Below are 22283 nucleotides of genomic sequence, written 5' to 3'. Positions count from 1 at the left end.
ACTCCCATTCCTGGCTACAGAAGGCTAAGGAGGGATTATCCAATATGTTCTTAGACATTCATAGGTCACTTTTCTTTAGTAGCGTCTAGTGGAACATGAGGCGGTAGGCGGTAAAAACGATGGAGAGATGTGACTGGAGAAGTCACAGAATGGTATGGATGTGTCTCATCCTATTGACTTATAAAACTCAAATTCAACAGTATATAACTCACCATTTGAGTGTCCTATGGTGTCTTAAGACAGAATCCTGGGTTAACAATGACATTAAGACTTCCTGCCTGACTCTCATCATCTAGAATTATGTGTATGGATGCCTTGTCAGGCTACTGTTACAGAAGAAAAACTACTCATCCTGCTTATTGACGATTACAAGTTTGCAGCAAACATTGCTTCCAACTCCTCTTCACCATGATCCCCAGACCCAAAAGTCTCGTTGTTCACATCCTTATACTCGGGACGGACATTTTCCGCCGAAGACAGCGGCCTTGAGTAACCCCAGTACCAGAGGCGGCATTTCCACCCTCTCCTCTGAAATTTGATTAATCCAGATGATTCCTACTACATCTTTCATCCGTCCGCATCTTCCTTGACCATCATTTCTTGTCTGTCCGAGTGTGGACGATACTCCGTGATGTGCATGTCCTTTGGTCGTAGAACAAGCTGAAGTTCTGATTGTTCAGATGCCAGCAATTGATCCTTGCCACCCCAAGCAATTGAAGCCCTCGGTACAAAAACCTCCTCTAGCGCATCCTCATAGACAGATTCCGAATCGTCGATAGTCACCAAGCTGACAGGGTCAAGATCGGATACTTCAGGAATACCATGAGTCTTTAATATACCATCCACGGTCCCAAATGCTACAACAAGAACTGTAGCGAATATCCCATGGGCAGCGGGATCTTTGATTTCCAGGGAAGTTATTAATGACTCCGGCAGTTGCGTCGCGTAGCATATAAGTCTTTCATTTTCATCAGGAGGGACGAAGATGCTCAATTTGCCGTTCAGATATTCCATATGTAGTCTGCTGTATGTTTCCAAACTTGTGCTGGAGCCGGACAGCGAAGTCAAGGTACATTTTCCGACGATATGCGCAGTTTCGTATACTACTGCCTTTCGAAAAGTTTCGTATAATTCGCGAGCAGCATTTACATTTCCGCCGTTGAAGTGGGCGACGCATCTGAAAAGGTTTAGCCGTAAGTCTCACAAAATCAATTACGTGGAGGAACGCACCTAGACAAATATGATGATCTTTGAGAGAAGTCAGTCGTCAGATGCTCTGAGGACTGCGAAGGAAACTTTGAGATGCTGGTTTCCCTCGCTGCGCAAATGGAAATGAAGCGGTTTTCTAGCCCCAGAGATTTCAAGAGTGGAGCTAATTGACGGACTTTTGTCAGGCTAAACTGAACAGTTGGCACCTTTCCATAGAATAGCATAGGCCAGCCATCCCTATCAATGATAAAGAAATCGGATGTTACGGATCCCCAGTAGAATCTTTTCTCAACTCCCTCGATTGGCAGGAAATCGATAAGCTTGAGGCAATTCAAGTCAGACATCGTTGGTTTGAGGTTGTTGATATAGCACAGAGCCTCAATAACCTCAGTGTCACTTCCTTTCTCTTCGCGAAGAAGCTGAATACGGCTGATATAAGAATGTATGGAAGGTGGCCGGACCCGGAGCCTCTCAACAAAGAAGCTCTCCATACCCGGATAGACACCACTTATCCCCATTTTGTCCGCGGTTGAAAATAATGCCCAGATGCACTGTTGAGGTGCATACCACCGCTTTGAGCCTGGTACATATATCATCTTGCTTAGATGAAATTGATTCCTAATTATTGAGCCACTGTCAGAGTGCGTTTAGGCACCGGCCTGGAGTCTAGACTCACCGCAGACTGTTCCAATCCTCCCCATCTTCTATATCCTCCACGATAGCCTGGTATATCCTTTGCGTCTCTTCTAGCAAGCCTACCCCGACATCCTGTAAGTGCAATAATTCGGTCATATAGGTTCCCCAGTCCGCGTCCTTCACATCGAGTGTGTCTAGGAATAGGCGTCGTATTTTCGAGTCGCTCGCATATTCCTCATGGAACGCAAGAGCGTGCGCAGTCCGCAACCACAAGGGGCCATGCCAAACGCATTGATCGAGACACACTAACTTTGCACCGTCACCGCTATTCGGAATATAGACGGTCCTCTCGTCATCGAAAAATCCCCAGTGTACGTCAGAACAACACGGGTCATCGTCAAATAATCTCTCAGATATCCATCTGTATAATTCGAAAAAATGCGGTTTGGCATCCTCTGTTGTCATGGTGGATAACAAGCGATCTTTAACGACCTTTATAAATGTCGCCGCTCCACCACTGGACACACCAAGCTCTCGGAGAAATCCCCGTTCCTGCTCACTGTCCGGACCCCAGATCCCCGGTAATTTGAGAAAGTTGATGTTCAATGTGGTGGACATGGCCTCAACCAGGTTACAAAACTCTGGGATGGGAAAGTAGCATTCATCAAGCCTCGCCAGTCCATTTGACGTTGGTACTTTCGCTCCCTTGATAGCGGATGCAATGAGCGGTTCTCCTCTTATCTCTATTCCGTATGTGTCCCAATATCTTCCCAAGATACCAAGAAGAATGTCTGGATGGTGGGATATTATTGTGTTGAATATCTCAGAGAGTTGTTTACGGTTGTTCCAGTGTGTCAACCGGGGAACTCGCCGTATTATCCGTTGCTGTTCCAGCCATATTCTCCACGCATCATCGGCTATGTGCGTTTTGCTTATGTTATTTGGATAGAGAAAGGCAGGGTGCAACAGAAGAATGCGTGGGCTGAGTAAAGATTCCGAGTCCAATGTTTTTGCAATAGCTTCCGTTCCGTAGGCACCATCCGTTCTGAAGTATACATCGGAGGGAATATACCTCGGGCAGGAGTTCCCGCATACCAGTCTCCTCAGACGCTGCTCATCAAAAATCATAAGGCAAGGCGTCTTCAGGTGATCATCTTTGGCGCAGCTCTCATAGACGTAGCATAGAATATGCACAAAGTCAGCTATAAGGTTCATAACGGTCGTCAGCACACGGGAGGTGGAATGGCTGTGGTCGCTGATTAGCCTCATGACCAGTTCAGGACTTGCATGTCGAACCCCAAGGAGACAAAATAGTTCTTTTTGGTCGTTGTCCCTAATTGCTTCCTCTGAAACAGTCAAAATATCAAGACATTGCGGAATGTCATTGCCGTTGGTGTCTTTCGGAAAGTAGACGGCATCGTTTGCAAAAGCCAAATCGGCTTCAGATCTTGTCAAATTTAGGTCGTTCCCTCGAACGAAAGAGCCGTTGCTCAATTCAATAAGCGGAATGTTCCTTATCTCAGTTGCCAAAGTGTTATTGGGATCGCTCTTTAGCCACGCTATTAGCAGTCGTAGGACAAGCGACACCCGTTCCTTCCATAAGTTGGAACTTGGCAGCACGCGCAAAGGTTTTGTCAGGACCGGTTTGAGTCTTTCCAGGAGTTCATGGTCCGAGATTTCTTGGAGGCCTAGAGGCTTCAAAAGATCGAGGTAGGCACTGTACTTTGTAGAGAGGTAATGTTCATCGTCCCAAGATCCGAACAAGGGCTCGTTATCTGCGCCATAATGCCCCGGGGACAAGTACCGAAGTGAAGACAGGCTTTTTAGAACACCGTTCTGACTCTGGAAAACGGGGGCCACTCGGAGGTTTTCAATTAACACTTGAACTGTTTTATGCCAAGCCGGTGAGGCACTGCTCTGTTTGGGAATGTACTGGACCCATTCATAAAACAAGGAGTGATTTTGACAGAAGGAAACGGCACCACAAAAGGAATTGATGACACAATCCTTTAACAACGCAGAAGTGTCGATGTCGGCATCTCTCACCGGGACGAACTTCGTCACAGTCACACATACAACAAACTATAAAGTTAGCAGCCTACTTGGAGATGGCATCAATTGAACCGCATACACTGAATTCCTCTCCTCTAATAGGAAAAGCGAATGAACCAACAATATGGTAAGCCTTCCGAGATCGTATGGCGGGCCTTGAGTTTTGATCGATAGGAAACAATAGCGCCATCTTATCGAACAACAACGACGAAATAGTTGGCTTGTATAGGAGGAAGCGCTCCGTAAATGATTGTAAAGAGTTAAAAAGACCAGGATATGTTTTGGTGACCTCCAGAATGCCGTCTCGCACTTGGAATTCGTATGTTAGACCTGTTATTTGGAAGTTTTCCAGACTGACAATGAAAACAAATTTCTTGCACACAGGTTGGCGAGTGTCGTCAGGATCGACCAGCACGAAACCGTTGTTTGCAATATCCTTAAACTCATTCACCAATTTATCAAATCCCTTAGGCAGAGCAGGGTACAAAATTATCCTGGTGCGCACTCCTCCGGGCAAGGATGCCGGGTCTTTGTTTACCGGGGTTGTAAATCCAAGTCTGTCATCGAGACTTTGAGGCGCAAGGGCGAAGGAAAACGGACCTGACTGTATATGGGCTGTCCTGGCAATTCTAAATGTATACGGAAGAATTGTGTCATACAGGTTGCTGGTTCGGGCATTTTGGAGGAAAGGAGCACCGCCCTCAGAAAGCCGCACGATGTCGCTTTTCAGGCACCCATCGTCATTGGTGTCGATAATCATACGGTCCGGAGACACATCTAAGGCAAAGTAGGGTTCTTTTCCTTGCTTCTTTGCCCAATTGTAGTGCAACGAGCGGGCGCTGGAGATCAACTGAAACACAACATCCCTTCTAACATCTGGTGTGTCGCATGGCGTCCATGGGTGCCGACGACTTCCAAGCTGATTGCGAACACTCTGCAGCGCTTTTATAACGGCAGGCGGCGTTGCGGCTCGATCTTCATCAGTGATGATACCATTCCTTTGGCTAATCTCATCCACGATTTGTCGAGCTTGCTCACAGGTAAGCTCTGCCATCTTTTTCAAGCTGAACAAGCTCTGTGAAACCTTGCTGTGCGAGGTGGAAAAGAGAACAAATATGCGAAAGAAGAAATGCTCTCGGGGATTCTCAGTGAGCGCCTCTGAAGAGCCCCGAACCCCTGCGCCTAGTTGTTTGACATTATTCCCTTTTTGTATTGCGGCGATTAATTTGATAATAGAATCCAAGAGGCTGGTTTCTCATACACTTGCAGGGGTCAGCTCGCTACATTAGAGTGAAAAGTACTTAGGACACTTGAAACGAGCTGAGCGTACTGTATTTGACTGCTGATTTAATGGAGTTCAATCTGCCAGATCAAAAAAATAGTATATAGGTCGGTACGGTCCGCGCTTTGGGACTGTGGTACTATTCTCCAAATAGTGGGTAAAATATAGAGTAAAATGACTTCATTGGGCAGTGAACTGCAGTAACTAAGATACAGTAATTATTTCTGAGATAGAAAAAGATGAGGTCCGAAGCCACTATACCCTCAACCAGATTAGGGCCAGGTGATGTTCACATGACCTATCTGCAGGTGGCTCCTACTATGGTCAGCTCTTGTGTAGTCACAACGCTGTTCTTTTATCAGTATATATTCCATCTGTTTCATTAGAAATCATTATGGCTTCCTCAGGAATGTACAATATATCTAACTCTCTATGAACGACAAAATAAAAACATCTGTGAGGGCAGGCTGCAGGGTAAAGGCTTCCCACCACTATGCAGTATCTGCACCACTTGCTTTACTCCCATCCTTTTCCTGCTAAAAGTTAAAGGGCATCATATCTCCTCTACTAATATGATAATATCCAATGCCTTTGAGACTTGCTCAAATGTATTATACCACTATAATCATGGATATGTAATCCCTAGACTAAAGAGTACACTCTCTCAACGCACTTTTAACCTTGTAGTATTAAAGTTCCTTACAGCTGATCAGACTGGGGGCCAAGCCGCAAATATGGTTTCCAGCACATCACTCAAATCTGAGCATTCTTTCTTCAGCACATGCGTCTATACCCTTCAGTGCTGTCTTGACAGTCCATGAGAAATTCACACAGCAGTTACGCTGTTTTAAATTTGCACAGAATGGGAAAGAGGCTGTAGCTCATTTCACTATTGCCAACACCACCCCATCTAAGGTAGGGCCCTTATTATTTGCGGCGTCGAAGACGGAAGAAAGATATTATATATACGCGTTAAATATTCATTGTAGTCAATGCTTATAAATCGATGAGAAATGGTGCTATGTTGGCTCACCGGCCGTTCCCATACAGCTACACATGTTCTCCGCGGTATCATATGCATCCATACACCAATTAGTCATATATTTATTCAGCTATATATGATAGTTAAGCATTTTGACACGACCATATCCTACCAGGTAATATACGGTAGTAGTTCCCACTTTTACTCTGTCGTCGTTTATCCTGGTGGGGTCTTCAGCTAACCGTCGAGACCTCCACCTTGAGAAACCGACCCGAAATCCGAATGATCAAGCCTTAGACTAGCAAGTCCCAGCTACGGGTCCACTAAGCTATTCCTTCCGGGGAGCGCAACTAGACAATGTGCTTGGGCTAATCCCATATCACTAACAAACAACCATAGCTTTAATTATAAATACAGAGTACAGCCAGCTGCATGGGGTGGGTGAGTAGTTAGTTAAGCCTAAGGGCCTGACAAATCCGATGACAAATCCGCCCCAGCAAATAAGCAATTACACCTCGTCACCACATGTCTGAACTCGATATATAATGCGTCATCTGGATTCATGTCATCTGTCCACTGCACTTCCGTTGCAAAATTCGATCAGGCCATCAGCCTTCAAAATACTTTCTTTGTGGCGCTTGTCCTCCATGTAAAGTAGAACAATAATGTCTACTACTCTCCTCAAGAAACAGAACCTTCCTGCCTTCAAGACTAATGTCTTCTATCGAGAGGCTGGTGCGCAGTCTGCACCAGTAATTCTCCTTCTGCATGGCTTTCCCTCTTCTTCTCATCAATATCGCCACCTGATCCCTATTCTTGCGACCAACTACCGCGTGATCGCACCCGATCTTCCTGGCTTCGGCTTCACAACGGTTGCAGAAGGTTTCGAGTATACTTTCGATAACCTTGCGGACGTACTTTTGAAGTTTATCGACGCTCTATCTATCACAAAATATTCTATCTTCATCTTTGACTATGGGGCCCCTACTGGCCTTAGGCTTGCATTGAAGAGGCCAGAGGCGGTTCAAGCAATCATCTCTCAGAATGGCAATGCATATGAGGACGGCTTGGGCGAATTCTGGGACCAAATCCGGCCACTTTGGAACAGCGGCAATGATCCCAAGGTCCGATCTAAGCTAGCAGCCGGCCTGCTGAGCCTTGAAGCCACCAAGTGGCAGTACGAGGAAGGAACGCAGAAATCTCGGGTCGTGGCTCCAGAGTCCTATACGCTCGACCACGCACTGCTTCAGCGACCTGGAAATGCGGACATCCAGCTTGATTTATTTTGGGACTATCAGAATAATATCAAGCTTTATCCACAATTCCAGCAGTATTTCCGAGAGTCTCAGGTGCCGTTGCTGGCGGTCTGGGGTAAAAATGACCAGATCTTTATCCCTCCTGGGGCTGAGGCATTCAAGCGTGACTTGCCCAACGCAGAGGTACATTTCCTGGATGCTGGCCACTTCGCGGTTGAGACGGAGACGGCGGAAATTGGCGCCCTGATCCTGAAGTTTCTGGCCAAGAATGGAGTCTGATCGCCGCTGCTGCCATCAATACGATACTACACTCCAGATAACTTTCTGTTCTTTGGTCACCGTCCTTGGTGATAGTTGTCTGTACGGAGGACGATAATGCAAGGGGGTTTCTCTTGCAGTTTTGTTGGGTCATTAGTGGACAATATTCTCGTCTTGGGAATCTACTGTTCTTTCCATCCCCGCTACATATTATGATATGAGGTGGTCGAAAGTCCTGATGCAGCCCAGTCCCAAAAAGATTTCATAATATCTTCCGAGGGAGGTGTACCTGGTTGATATGCTTGGATAGTTGTCTTTGATGGCCAACGGAAGATGTGGACAGATCCATGGAATCCAAACCATGTTTTTACTACATTTATTAGTGAAGTTGGTCTAAGCAGCGGTGTAGTGTAACCGTGGGGACGTGGATGCCTTCTTCCCTTGTATCACTCCAGATTTGACTCAAATGTAACAACCTCCCTGCTGGGAAATATTGAATTTACTGTGATAGTTGATTTGTAAACAAGATGTTCTTCACAATGCAGATGTGATAGACATGAACATGGATGTCCGAAAGAGGGGACGAGTTAGGCAGATATGAGTGTCTGGTTGTACCACTAGACATGTAGAAACTTTGGAATTGACAGGAAATGAAACTGCATAAAACAGAGAGAAATTAACAAGTCTTGGGGCCTTTTGTTTCTACTAGAGAACCACTGGCTGCTCCAGGTATAGTTAGTTGTGAGTTCATTAGTCAGATATTTTGAAGCAAGAACTGATCCATAACTGGTCAATTCGGATGCAGAAAGCGGCACAAATGAGTACCTCAATAGAGAAGACCATTTTAAATAACAGAAGACCAGCTCCATAGATTCTTGTCTGCTTTCTGTTCCGATAGCAGAGAGCTTCCTCCGCTTGTTCATCGCCTTATATACTTTCACCTAGTTCCATATCACCTGCCTGGCATCGGACACCCGCGAGGCGTACGAAGGATATCAGTAGTCTTTCAGCTCACTCCATGAGCCGATTCCAAACAAATTCTGTAGACACTTAGGTCCGCTGACAAAGCACGATCGTAAATCGATGCCAGTTAGTGTACCCTGCTCCTACTGTGCATCTTTTGAAGTATCGCGCTTGGTCAATTACTGTGGTCTAGAAGGCTACAGAGACGATGCAGGACTTGTATTAGAAAGTCTTAATAATGTACCTATCATCTGACAAGAAATCCAAGGCTTAAGTAATCTCAGTAAGTCAAGAAAGACGCTAACAATGGTGCCCTTCACAGGAGTATGTGGGATGTTAGAATTGATTTATCATTTGGTGGGAAGCTTCCGCTGCGGAAGTCCAAGTTCCGCAGCACAAATCGGAAGCTTAAGTCAGCCCCTCAAGAGAACAGCAATCTGGGTATCATATATATACCACACGTCGACTGAGTATCCTATCTCTTTATTTTTTGCACTTCACCCTTGAGACATCAACTCTCATGCTGCATCTGCTACGGAGAAAGACAATGGCCTACAATACAACTCTCGGTAACTGGTTGGAGGATCTTTTCCGGAAGATGTTTTACCAACCAGATGACGGAATAAGTCAGAATGCAATGGACGAAGGCATCAGTCCCGCATTGAAGATTTCGTAAGTCCTTCCATCTCCAATCTCACCAGCTACAACAGTGGTCTAATGGCCAGCCCTAAAACAGGATCAACGGCAAGGACGTGCCCGCCGACACGTATAAGCAATTGATCATGGACACACGTCGCACGCACCGAATGGCAGTCAAAAGCAGTCGCGAGCTGCTGGCCTCATCGGCCGCGGTGGATACCGAGATCGGCTCGGTCGCACACATCCAGACTTTCACGTTGGAAGAGAAGAAGACGGGGGCGAAAAGAGAACAGACAAGCTTGACGATTTGTGTGGTTGCTTCGACGGGCGGCAAAAAGCAATTGGTGGAAATGGCGGAGGTCATGTCTGATTGTTGAAGCTGGGTCGGATTTCAGGCCATGTTATTAGGAACCAAGATCAGGAAGTAGGAGGCCGAATCGACCGAGTGCCTCCTTTCCCGCCCATTCACGGCAATAGTCCAGTCCCTTGATAAATACAAGCATGATCATTCCCAATTCTTCCAAATCCGTAGGTTGCGCGTTAGTAGTGTCAGCGTCCCACGATGGAAATCGTACGGGAAGCAATAATCGGTCCCGGAGGGCCGTCCGCCAGAAGTATCCTGATGGCGCATCCCACAGCGCTCGCTGTGCGTAAAACGAGAGGTCCGTAAAGTCATGATGGGAAGCATCCCAGCCATCCTTGAGGAAAGAGTAAAGCCCTTCGATCGTGAAACCGACGATAAGTGTTCGTCGGACACACTCGTCAAACACCCATCCCCACCATGGATCGTGCGTAGAGGTTGCGCTAACGACGTCTTTCAATGCACTGTCGACGGGCTTCGCACGATGTTTGAGCTGTCGAATCCATTGGTCCAAAAGAGGTCTTGCTGCTTCGGCTTCGGAGCGCAGCGAAACATCGCCGTCAAAGAGTTGAATGATCTGGTAGAGACATAGTACTTGTACTGAAGCCAGCTGTTCGATCGGTGACAGCGTGTCTAGCTTATGATGCTCGTTGACTAAGCGTCTCGCCGCTTGGCTGACGCAGCGAGCAACCAGACGTCCATTGCGATCATTCTGATGAGCGTGGAGTGAACACACGCCGAGAGCTTMCTGCATGACCGATGGTAGGCACTGTGCGTAGAGATGGGCGTGGATGAATGGGATATGGCCGCGTTCTGCGTAGAGACCAGGCCATGATTTCAGTGTCTTCACTGCGTAGATGATCCTTTCTTGGTAGATCTGCCCAGCTAGGACACTTCGCGTGGGGGCTGTGTTGTCCGCACCGATTTGGTCGGGGACCGCGAAGCTATCGATATTCGCCATGACGTCTGACCAGTCCAGGTCGTAGTCCGGGAAGCTAGGAAGCGCAGAATCATTGTCATCCGCGGCGTCGTACCCATTCATGCCATTCATTTGCTCGAGAAGATCCGGTCTTTCATCAGTGATCATCATAGCCAAAGGTTGGGTGGAAGCTGAAGGGGTCGTATCTCCATCCACTTCCGCCGGTGCTGCTGTTGCTATTCGCGGCTTTTCGTACGTACACCGCAGAGACCGCACTCGGCAGCGGTAACAAGGACTACTGAGGTCACATCTCCGTTTGGCTTTCACACAATTCTGACATGACTTTCGATAGGGCGAAGGCATTGCTTTCCCCAAATAAATGCTTTCAAGAAGCCAGGATACAGAGAATTATCGAAAGCACCTCAATGTACCAAATTGTGAAGGCGGTTCGTATTGGCTATCGAATCTGAGTCATCCCGCCAGGACATTAGTCAACTACGTTAACCTACCTTGGGAATCTTCGTAGTTCCCGCCTCAGGATACAGGTCAGCCAACCCTTTGGAAAAGTTCGGATAAACTAAAAGTAGTTTGGATACAGGACACAGGTCAGTCGACCCTTTGGCAAAGTTCGGATAAACTAAAAGTAGTTTGGATACAAGACGCAGGTCAGTCGACCCTTTGGCAAAGTTCGGATCAACTAAAAGTAGGTCGGATATACTATTAAGTGGGTCAGCCAACCTTTACCAGATAACAGATATATATAAGGTAGATTCTGTGATATTTTGACCTTTTACCGTAGGTAGTAAGTATTGTATTAAGCTTAGCTGACCTTTATAAGAATTCCTGGTCACATGATTTCAGGATACAGATGAGCCGACCCTTTGGAAAAGCAGGATACAGTTCAGCCGACCCTTCGGAAAAGTTCGGCTGGTGCCAAGATAGGTCAGAACATCAAATAAGAACCATAAAGTTAGTTGACAGTGACTACAGGTGACACCACCTTTTGAAAGAGTTCAGGTGAATGTGGCTGAGGTGAGACAGTGAATGAGACAACCCCTGATCACACATGTCTCCACCATAAAGGTCGACTGAGCTCCTTACAGTAACTTACCTTCTTACACATCTCCCCTCATCTCCCCCCCCCCCTTTTTTACATTTTTTTTTTGGTTCAAATCAACTAGTTGACAATTAGTTGTGGATTGATCATTACCCTCCCTACCTCTTTCTCTCACTCCCTCCTATTACCTTAAAGGTAGGTTTTCTACTTCAGAATACTTTCACCTTCATCTCACCTTCATCTCACAATTCCAACAACACACCTAGTTCCTAACTAGTTAGGAACTAGTTGGTGACTCTCACTATCACCTTACCTTTTATCTCACAATTCCGGTTGATAACTAGTTTATAACTAGTTAGAAACTAGTTCACATATCTGCTCCTTGTTCTTTCACTAACTAGTTTATAACTAGTTTATATTCACAATGACTTTCGTGAAATCAGTAAGTTCTACTCTAACTATTTAACTAGTTCTAAACTAGTTAGAATGCTAACCAAACTATAGGAGGCATATCTATAGTACCTTAAACTTAGTGCTAAGGGGCTAGCCCTCCCTCTATTTACTAAAAATATAAGTCATCCTGAGAAGTATCTAACTAGTTACCAACTAGTTACTAACTAGTTAACAGGCCAAGGGATACTTAGTAATCTACCCCAGAGAGGTCTATTGCAGAGCACCTGGTTGCCCCAAGGCCAAGGTATATATTTCTTCTACATTCCTGATGAACTAGTCCTAGACTAGTTACTAACTAGTTCTATTAGGAAGCATACTCCAGCCTCAATAATCTAAAGAAGCATATCCAGAGTGCACACAGCAAGAAATACACCATCGACACCACCAGTAGAGGGGCTCCAACTATAGAGGAGCAGCAGGAGGCTATCCATAAGTCCCTATTTAACTAGTTTATAACTAGTCACTAACTAGTTACAGAGTGGTACCAGAAGCTTCTTAAGGAGGAGGAGAAACCAGAGCTGCCTGCTCTCCCCTTAAAGAAAGATAGCACTATAAGTACCTCCTATCCCTAACCAGTTCAGGAGTAGTTGCTAACTAGTTAGGTTCACATCAAGAATATAAAAGCCATGTTAAAGGAGATGGGTGTGGGCATACCTTACAGCAAATGTAAGAAGCACAAGAAGAATCAAAGTAAGTTCTATTATTCTTATTAACTAGTTTATAACTAGTTACTAACTAGTTCTTAGCTTGTTGCAAACTAGTACTTACATCATGTAATGCTTTCTCAAAGGTTTCCCAGTTACAGCCATGACTTTTTATAACATAAGCATAGCCATGCTCATCAGACTTTGGATATTCTGGTAGATAATCACTATACTCAATAGATTAAGCAGTAATTCCAGGCTTTTCCCTTCCATGTGTAATAGGGATAATAGGTATTAGCTATCAACTAGTTAGTAACTAGTTATACTTAGGGTAGATATATATATTTATTCTCACCGCTTCTTCCACAACACCGGTCGCAATATTCCAATTATATAGAATATCTTCGTCTACCTCATTAGATAATTCATCTAATGATAATTCAGGCTCAGGAATATCTATAAGAGGTGATAAATTAAGAAGATTATTAATTAATGTTGAATCATTCTCCAGGTAATCAAAGGTATTGAGCAACGACATTTCTAACTAGTTAATAACTAGTTAGTAAGGCCACATATGTAAAAGTTCAAAAATCATTACAGAACATGAAATAAATTAAAGAGGTGGGAGTATTTATAATTTTTTTAGTAAGGGTGGACTGACCCACTTTAGGTTACCCGAACTCCTCCAAAGGGTGGTGTCACCTGTAACCTGTTTATAATTTTTTTAGTAAGGGTGGACTGACCCACTTTAKGTTACCYGAACTCCTCCGAAGGGTGGTGTCACCTGTAACCTGTAGTTGGACAGGTTAAGTATCCCAGGATACAGTTCAGCCGACCTTTCGGAAAAGTTCGGCTAGTGCCAAGATAGCTGAGACAGTGAATGAGACAAGCCCAGATCACATGACTAATCTCCACTTTAAAGGTCGGCTGACCTCCTTACAGTAACTTACCTTCTTACACATCTCTCATCTCTTTCCCCCCCCTTTACTTTTTTTTTTTTTTTCGAAAACTAGTTGTTACTTAGTTGATAACTACTTTGTGCTTCCTCTCTCTCTCTCATGTTTTTATCATCATATCCCTTCTTCCTGAAAGGTAKGTATTCGACTTTCTAAATACTCTCACCTTCATCTCACCTTTATCTTAATTCCGGCGACTTTCTAGTGCCTAACTAGTTCTGAACTAGTTGGCATATTTACTCCTATCATCCTGACATCCCTGAGCTAACTAGTTCAGAACTAGTTCGTGTTAAAGATGTCCGCTCTCTATAAGAAGACGGTAAGTGATTCAACTAGTCCATGACTGATTATCAACTAGTCGGCCTGCTAACCAGAATATAGGATGAGTACCAGCAGTACCTAGACCTAGGTCCAGAGAAGCTTGCCCTGCCCGCATATACCAACGATGTAAGTCATCCCTCTGACTAGTTACTAACTAGTCACTGACTAGTTAATAGGAAAATGGAAACATCATCCTGTATGCAGGAGAGGTATTCTGTCGCGCTCAAAACTGCCCGAAGGCAAAAGTATGTATACCTATCTCTGGACTAGTTGTTAACTGGTTGCTAACTAGTTCTGTTAGGAGGCATACTCATCTCTAAATAACCTCAAGAAGCACATTCAGAACACGCATGATGATCTCACGGTTAAGGCGTCTGGCGGTGGTCCCCCCAAGCTCAAGGCGCAGCAGGCGGCCATTGGTAAGTCCTTTTCAACTAGTCTATAACTAGTTACTAACTGGTTATAGACTGGTACAAGAAGTTGGTTGACGACTACCTCCACAAGGAGGATGAACCCGAGCTCCCTCCCCTCCCCAAGAAGAAGGATGGAACTGTAAGTACTCCCTATTAACTAGTCTTTGACTAGTCTGTAATTGGTTGCTAACTAGTTAGGTCAATATCACTGAGATGAAGAAACAGGTGCGGAGCTTTGGGGTGTCAGTCCCTTGTGATGAGTGCAAGGCCAAGAAAATGAACAAAAGTAAGTTTCACTATCCCTACTCAACCAGTTATGGACTAGTTACTAACTAGTTACTAGAATGCTGTTCAGAGGGAGCTCGTGCCTGGTGTGGCTGTTTCGACCTCTTCGCCAAGAAGCAGAGGAGGAGAGTGAGAGTGAAGAGAGCGAGCTTACTGAGGAGGAACATGAGGAAGATTAACTAGTCATGAACTAGTTCATGACCACTAGTTCATGACCAGTTGATGACTACTTAACAGGAACCTTTTTGTTTTTTAGGTGTTGTAAACTAGGCAAGCCTAGTTTACGGGCGTTAAGATGTGAGCTTTTTTTAAAAAGCTGGCTAGTTATTAACTAGTTGATAACTAGCCGAATTTACGAATTTACGAATTTACGAATGGAATTGTCTTTTTACTAGTTCTAGACCTAAAGTCATCTTTCTTAAAGCGATATATATATATATGTAAGGTGTAGATAATATATAATAAGAGTAACTAGTTCACAACTAGTTATGGCCTAGTTAATAAGTTATGAACTAGTTAATATATATTTACTATAAAATTATGAACTACTTCTTAACTAGTTTATATCTAAGGACTTGAGAATAATTATTATAAGTATATATAATCCATTAGACTAGTTCCTAACTAGTTAAGAACTAGTACCAGGGTGTTCCTCGCCTGAAATAGCAACCTCTTTTTGCCGGATCTGAACCTGGAGTAATCTTTCTCTAAGCTCAACACGATTTGCCTCCAGCTGAATCTGTCTTTCTTCAAGCTGAAGACGCCTTTCAAGCTGTTGAAGCTTCCGTTCTTCAACCTCTAACTGAGCCTGTTGTATCTGTAAATCCTGGACTTGTAAATTAGAAGTAGCTGTTCGCTGTAGTAGCCTAAGATAGAAAGATAACTAGTTAGTGACTAGTCTAGGACTAGTTAAGGAGGGACTTACGGTGATTGTGTACTTCTATAATATGTTAGTAAGTATTAGTAATAGTATCTCCATAAGACTCACCTTGGTGGACTTGATGATGGGATACCTAGGTAAGGAGTTGAAGATCTAAGAAAGGTTAATATAGACTAGTTGCTAACTAGTTGGTGACTAGTTACTAAACATACTCAGATGGAGACTCTGAATATAGCCTAGTATTAGAAGGGTTAGAAAGGGTACTTTTACAGTATAGAAAGTATAGATTTATATACCTTCTTGGGGTTGGTCGACGCGGTAATTGTGGAGTTGATGTTCTAGAGAAGTTAGAAAAGATATCAGCTAACTAGTTCAGAACTAGTCTTAACTAGATATACTTACCGTGATCTTGAGCGTGAGGTTGGTGTTCTGCTATAAGAGCTACCTCTTCTTCCTCTGCGAGAGGGTATTGCACCAGAGGAGTTTGACTCAAAGAGAATATTATCAGGGTCTCTAATATCCCCTTCATTCCGGCGCTTTAGCTTCCGACTGTCTAGGGGATGTTAGCAACTAGTCGCTAACTAGTTAAGGACTAGTTTATACTCTGCCGGGTGACATTGTTCCAGTATCGCGTTGCTATATCATCTGATCGATATGAATGATGGGTACCATAGGCCATTCGTGCCTGATACTGATCAATATCACGTTGATCAAGGATATAGGATCTAATATAGTTAGTTAAGTATAATAAACTAGTTAGTAACTAGTTATAAACTAGTCTATAACTTACCCCTTCACTGCCCCTAATAGCGACTCATGAACCCCCATAAAATAAGATTTATAGTGGCTCTGCTCAACAGCATTAGTAATGTTTCTAATCTGTTCAAAGAACTCAGGTGGCATTAATGAGCAGGCTTTATTTAAGCCAGCTGCAATAACATGATGGCGCTTATGCTCAGCCCAAGCTGCAATCTCTGGTGATTCATGCTCTGGAACTAGTTAGTAACTAGTTCTATATAACTAGTTTAGAACTAGTTCTCACCTTGAAGAAGTTCAATAAGCTGATAGTATTCAGCTTCTGTTTCACAATCAAGAAGGCTTCTCATCCTTGTAAAGGTAGTATAAGAAGGATCCCCTGGCTCATTCATATCTCCTGCTATTCCAAGAAGTTTTGAAATAGTTCGTAGAAAGTGCACACGACAGAGAATTAAAATATTCTTTAATTGCCATTGCCAGGGTCGGTGAGCATTATTAATAGAGGCAAGGTAACGCCCAAGACCTAGGATCTATTAGTAACTAGTTGGTAACTAGTCTAGGACTAGTTAGACCTACCTGACATCTGCTTACCACACATATCAACCATAATACCCTTAAACCCACTATTATGAAGATAGTGGAAGTTTACTGGCTTCTGGGTGATTTCACCTATTAAGCTAAAGACTTGTTCAAATAAAAGTTGATAGCTTTGGGCTGTTTCCTGGTTGATAAACACCCGCAAGAGTGTAAGAACTTACTAGTTAGTAACTGGTTGATGACTAGTTAGGAACTAGTCTACTTACTTTTTCCATGTTCAGGAAGAAAGGTTGCAAAGATCACCTCATTAAACTCTCCCTTAATCCTTTTATAGGACATATCGATTTCAAAGCTGTCAAGAGATCTTAGGATCTGAATCTGCTGATCAAATCCACAGATAATCATGGTACAATCATCCTGGGTGTAGACCCTCCGGATATAATTCTAGTGACTAGTTAATAACTAGTTTGTGACTAGTTCAGGACTAGTTGCCTACCTTGATCTCTGGCCTGCGATCCATTTCATATAGAATACCATTGATATTCCGACCACAAGGATAAAGAAGGGCTTTTTCCTTAGCAATAATAGCTGCAAATCGGTCCTGATTTACAAAGCTATTATGAATTTGAGAAAGGGTCTGGCCATTATACTGCCGACAGAACTGCAAAAGTGGAGGGCTCCGAAGAAAGGTACCTATAACTAGTTAGTAACTAGCTCCCATTTTTATACCTATTTTAACATAAACTAGTCCATAACTAGTAGATAACTAGTTAACTTACTTAAAGTAAGATCTGGATTCTGCATTTGCCTGATCAGATCCAGAATCTCATCCATAATAAGCTGTGGTGGCTTATTTGGTGGAGGTGGCGGATGAGTATGAATACCAGTTGAGAGAAAGATAGCATAAGGGCATGCCTCAAGGTCCTCTGGAATATAAATTCTGAACCTAACATTACAGGTCATTTTCTGCATCTTTCCAGCTCCCTGTGGATGGATAACCCCTAAGAAATATTAGTCTAGTAGACTAGTTATGGCCTAGTGGGTAACTAGTTTATAACTAGTAGTAACTTACCGCACTGTGGTCGACGGGTTGTGTTTTGTTCAATAACTCCACATAATCTAGGCTGCTGATTAGAGCCATTCGATCTAAGAAGCTCTCTCAGGCAATTTAGATTAATATTCACTGCCCTATTTGTAAGGCTCATATAGAAGTGACCTTGACGGGGATTTCCAGAATTTGAACAGACAAGATAAGGCATTTCAGCTCCGGTGATTGACTAGACTAGTTAGTAACTAGTTCCCAACTAGTCTGATTTATATTATATACTAACCTGAGTATCACTCAGTCTTAATACTGGCCGACATGTTGCTATTTGTTGAAGGCAGGCATCACCCAGATCAAATCGCCGTTTAATGCTATAGAACATCCTGCGACATAGTTAGTAACTAGTTATAGACTAGTTAGGAACTAATCCTTACCCATGTGCAGCACGCTCCTCAGGCGCTAATTCAGAATCAGCAATTCTAGAGCGTATCTCTGATATTTGCTCCAGAATAGATGGTGAAACCCAAGTATGATGAATATTCTTCAGTTCTGGTGATAAATATTCACATACTTTTACCCCTGTGCAATGATAAACATATTTTTTAACATTGCACTCTAGGAGTGGTGAAAAGGTTATTCGACGTGAGCCCTCCCGTTGATAAGCATATTGTATCTAGACTAGTTAGCAACTAGGTAAGAACTAGTTAGGAACTAGTACATACATCATGTAATGATTTCTCAAAGGTTTCCAAGTTCTGGCCATGACTTTTTATAATATAAGCATAGCCATTTTCATTAGATCTTGGATATTCTGGTAAATAATCACTGTACTCAACAAATTGAGCAGTATTTCCAGGCTTTTTCCCTCCATGTGTAATAGGGATAATTGGTATAGGCTATAAACTAGTTAGTAACTAGTCAAGAACTAGTCAGGCTTAATATCTTCATACCGCCTCGTCTAGATCACCACTTGCAGTATTGCGTTGATGTAAAATTGCTTCATCAACTTCATTTGATAATTCATTATACTCTGATTCAGGTGTGAGAGATGATAAATTAATAAGAGAATTAATTACTGTTTGATCATTCTCAAGATAATGAAAGTTATCTAAGGATGACATTGTGAACTAGTTGAGAACTAGTTAAGGCTGTAAGAAATAGTGAAAATTATTACAGAACATGAAATTAGATTTAGATGTAAAAGGTCGGATGAGCTTTTATATTTATGTTGTGTGGGTCCGCTGGCCCACTTTGGTTAGCCGAACTCCTTAGTAAAGGTCGGCTGACCTGTAGTCACACACCACCCTTCGGAGGAGTTTGGGTAACCTAAAGTGGGTCAGTCCACCCTTACTAAAAAATATTATAGATACTCCTACTCTTTACTTTATTTCATGCTCTGTAATGATTTTTGAACTTTTATATATGGCCTTAGTTCTGTAGTAAAAATCTTAAGTTAATCTACCATAGTATTGATTATCTGTTGCAGTCCCAAAATTTCACCCTGAGCGTGACTTTTAATCTTCTGACTTAGATTACCGTGGGCGACAGCAGTTATGACAACCACAATTTCTTATACCTAATCTATCAGGTTCTCGGCTATGATGTTGACATTCTCTGTGAGCTCCTTCCAGATACTGTGGGTACTAGTAATTTAAGCTTGACTGCTGAGTATACCCTCTTTTCCGACCTTGTGAGACAACTTAAGATACTTCGCTACTAAAAACTTGCAGTTGGTCCATCATGGTGTTGATTATATGTTTGAATGTAATAATTTCTGGGTCTATCTCCAAGGGGTGGATCTGGACCTTCATGGAGAGATCACCGTTGGCGACTTGCGTGATGATGCCGCTGATTTCTCGTAAGGCTTTTTGGAAGGCCTTGTTGGCCTGCTGGTGCTTCCGGAGCTCCTGTTTGAGCAGAACGACAACCTTATTTTCGGCCTGGGTGAGCGCACGGTGGGTGTGCTCCTCCTGCTTCTGCAACTCGTCGCGAACCTGTGCTATGATATACTACTGGAAGCTGATCTCCTTGGCATGCTTTTGCACATGATTGCGGAGGATGTTGATGTCTTCTTCGCGCACCACACACGTTGCGCCGGCCTCATCCTCCTCGTCGGTGTCGTCTTCGTCAAGGTCTGCAACCGGGGCGGATGGTTAGGGTGGATGAGGGAATTTCTCTTCAGGGCCCGACGGGGTCCGCTGTCGCCGATCGGGTCGATTCAGTTTTTGCTGATGTGTAAGGCAATAAGAAGAGTCAGAACCTTGACCGGACAACAAACGACCGAGCCCAAAGGTCCGCAAAAGATCAGGTTCCTTCTCGTTGGATCCGATAGCAGACGGAGTGGTCCGCTGGCGGTTGTCGGGGAGTTTATGATGACTGACAGCTTGGAATTCCAGGTGGTGCACGCGGCGCACCAAGGCCTCCAACTCGGCTTCGAAGGCGACCTTTGCTGGGCTGGGCTCCCCGGGAAGTTTGGATGATTTGGCACCGTTGGTCGCGGCAATTTCGAAATCAAAGGGGGGGGGGGAAGACAGAGCCCATGATGGGCTCGTCACTAGCGAGAGACTGCAGCATCGCCGTCGCTGCCACGAGAGTCTCGTCCGCACCAGCCATTGTGCCCTAGCACCTTGTTAGTCGATCATCCACGATCGTGATGATATGCAGAGCCCGAAACTTCGAGTCCCCGCGCCGTCTGTCCGGTCGTCCCGGCAAGATACGAATGAAGAGTGAAATGTCTCTCCTGATACCTCGAGGCGTTCGTGGGCCAGGATGGGAGCCATCTCCCAAGAAAAAAGGGTTCGGGACAGTCGAACGCCGAAGCGGAGTCAGGACAAGCACAACGTACTGGGACGGGTTCCTGACACGACAAATCCAGCAAGCCGGTTACAGCGACATGGGGTGATTCTACAGGAGTTCTTCGGGGACGGATGTGAGGGTATGATCCAGGTACGTCCCGACTGACTCGGGAAATCAGGGATGTCGAAAAGGAGACCCTGAAAGAGGGAGTTCAGGTATCCAAGGATGTTCAGGATGAAGGGGGAGGGGAGGACAGCCACCAGGTAAGGCAGTTATGTGAGCGTCGCGTTCTTTTGCGGGGGATAAAGGCCGAAAAATAAGATAAAGTACATATGGTAGTTATGGGAGGAAAGGCAGTTGGAGATTTTAAGGCTGCTCAGATTTTTGGTTATATATTTTGGGAGAGGAGGTGGAGGGACTCCCACAGCGCTGATATTCTGGTAATTGCCTTTCTCTGAGACCGCATCGAAAGCGTGATGAATTGGTTGACTGCCTACGACTGCCTTGATCTTTGTGCGTATCGCTAAGATATCTTTCCGGATGGATTGATTCAATGAAAGAGAAAATAGATGTTGAAGAAGGACACGGACCAGTGAGGTCGCCGCTTCATCCTCATTGCGAGACGGAACTGGCGGGGTGGCTGCTCAATGCTGATGGTGTCCCACTCCTTGTGACAAATCATCACTCATGCTCTTGACTCAACTCATGCAAAACAATCTAAATAAAGAAATCTTAGACGAGCGCGAACCATGTTTGACTGGCGTTCAGGAGCGTTGACCACAGCGAAAGTGTTTTTAGTGGTCCTCTTAACAATCCAGCTCCACTTACCGATGGTCTGGAGAAAAGATAGTGACCGCCCTGTACCAATCATCGGGCTAGGTATGAGACATACAGTGACGCCTCATACCTAAGTTTGGACACCCGTCGCCCCACACACCCCATTATTATAGCCCTGTTTACCGTACAAAACAGTTTAGGTACCTGAGTATTCAGGAGCACTTCGAACACCTGGGGAAACTGAAACCTCCTTCATCCTTGAACATTGTTCCTCGTTGAATCATTTGCATCGTTCAACTTCCTAGTTGGACGTGTGAATTATATTATATCTACTGTTTCCGTATCTCCACGAAAGCGACATGATGGGAGTGTCTAGGGGAGGAGCCTATCTCCCTATCGAGCTTTACCTGCTTTTCGCTGAATATCTTACGCCTGTTGACCTGCTGTCTCTCTTATGTGCGGCTCCTGGGCTCGCACGGGTCCTAACTTTTCAGCATACCACGCTTCAGGACGAAGGAGGGAGGACGATCCTACATCTACTCGCGAAGGAGGGGGAGGGCGAATTGATGAAGCTACTGCTCGCAAACGACGGTATCAGGCCAGACCCGAAGGATAATTGTGGTCGGACACCGTTATCCTATGCGGCTGAAGGATATGAAGCAGTCGTCAGGCTACTGCTGGACAGACAAGATGTCGAGGCGGACTCGAAGGATAACGATGGGTTGACTCCGTTAGCCTATGCGGCTCGTGGTGGACACGAAGCAGTGGTCAGGATATTGCTGGACCGACAAGATGTCGAGGCGGAC

The 22283-nt window shown here is 44.4% G+C and overlaps 8 protein-coding genes across 8 annotated transcripts in view; 5 read left to right on the top strand and 3 right to left on the bottom strand.

Annotated features, from left to right (window-relative positions):
- Window positions 1-567: 567 nt before the first annotated feature.
- On the bottom strand, window positions 568-4951 carry Asppvi_010870 (uncharacterized protein; the record flags this gene model as incomplete). The annotated part of the gene is made up of 4 exons (XM_043306706.1): window positions 568-1177; window positions 1231-1827; window positions 1886-3927; window positions 3977-4951. 4 exons carry the CDS (start codon window positions 4949-4951, stop codon window positions 568-570), a joined length of 4224 nt encoding a protein of 1407 aa, XP_043162641.1.
- Window positions 4952-6826: 1875 nt separating this feature from the next.
- Asppvi_010869 (alpha/beta fold hydrolase) lies at window positions 6827-7696 on the top strand (the record flags this gene model as incomplete). Its single annotated transcript, XM_043306705.1, has 1 exon — window positions 6827-7696. The coding sequence occupies one exon, from the start codon at window positions 6827-6829 to the stop codon at window positions 7694-7696; it is 870 nt and encodes a 289-aa protein (XP_043162640.1).
- A 1462-nt stretch (window positions 7697-9158) lies between these two features.
- On the top strand, window positions 9159-9654 carry Asppvi_010868 (uncharacterized protein; the record flags this gene model as incomplete). The annotated part of the gene is made up of 2 exons (XM_043306704.1): window positions 9159-9310; window positions 9375-9654. The coding sequence occupies 2 exons, from the start codon at window positions 9159-9161 to the stop codon at window positions 9652-9654; spliced, it is 432 nt and encodes a 143-aa protein (XP_043162639.1).
- A 27-nt stretch (window positions 9655-9681) lies between these two features.
- Asppvi_010867 (uncharacterized protein) lies at window positions 9682-10725 on the bottom strand (the record flags this gene model as incomplete). The annotated part of the gene is made up of 2 exons (XM_043306703.1): window positions 9682-10350; window positions 10396-10725. 2 exons carry the CDS (start codon window positions 10723-10725, stop codon window positions 9682-9684), a joined length of 999 nt encoding a protein of 332 aa, XP_043162638.1.
- Window positions 10726-12038: 1313 nt separating this feature from the next.
- Asppvi_010866 (uncharacterized protein) lies at window positions 12039-12516 on the top strand (the record flags this gene model as incomplete). The annotated part of the gene is made up of 3 exons (XM_043306702.1): window positions 12039-12056; window positions 12243-12311; window positions 12376-12516. 3 exons carry the CDS (start codon window positions 12039-12041, stop codon window positions 12514-12516), a joined length of 228 nt encoding a protein of 75 aa, XP_043162637.1.
- A 1446-nt stretch (window positions 12517-13962) lies between these two features.
- Window positions 13963-14865, top strand: Asppvi_010865 (uncharacterized protein; the record flags this gene model as incomplete). The annotated part of the gene is made up of 7 exons (XM_043306701.1): window positions 13963-13986; window positions 14049-14114; window positions 14165-14233; window positions 14290-14407; window positions 14455-14540; window positions 14600-14687; window positions 14738-14865. The coding sequence occupies 7 exons, from the start codon at window positions 13963-13965 to the stop codon at window positions 14863-14865; spliced, it is 579 nt and encodes a 192-aa protein (XP_043162636.1).
- A 4739-nt stretch (window positions 14866-19604) lies between these two features.
- Window positions 19605-20517, bottom strand: Asppvi_010864 (histidine kinase osmosensor; the record flags this gene model as incomplete). Its single annotated transcript, XM_043306700.1, has 4 exons — window positions 19605-19898; window positions 19950-20038; window positions 20183-20458; window positions 20511-20517. 4 exons carry the CDS (start codon window positions 20515-20517, stop codon window positions 19605-19607), a joined length of 666 nt encoding a protein of 221 aa, XP_043162635.1.
- Window positions 20518-21839: 1322 nt separating this feature from the next.
- The window catches only part of Asppvi_010863 (ankyrin repeat domain-containing protein), a gene marked incomplete at both ends in the record, with an annotated part of 1090 nt that continues 646 nt past the window's right edge, over window positions 21840-22283 (top strand). The window contains one exon of the mRNA XM_043306699.1: window positions 21840-22207. Within this exon, the coding sequence (XP_043162634.1) occupies window positions 21840-22207 (368 nt within the window). The remainder of the gene's footprint in view (window positions 22208-22283) is intronic.

Source organism: Aspergillus pseudoviridinutans, assembly GCF_018340605.1.
Source record: "Aspergillus pseudoviridinutans IFM 55266 DNA, scaffold_9, whole genome shotgun sequence".
Classification (NCBI taxonomy): domain Eukaryota; kingdom Fungi; phylum Ascomycota; class Eurotiomycetes; order Eurotiales; family Aspergillaceae; genus Aspergillus; species Aspergillus pseudoviridinutans.
This window is presented reverse-complemented; position numbering and strand designations above follow the sequence as displayed.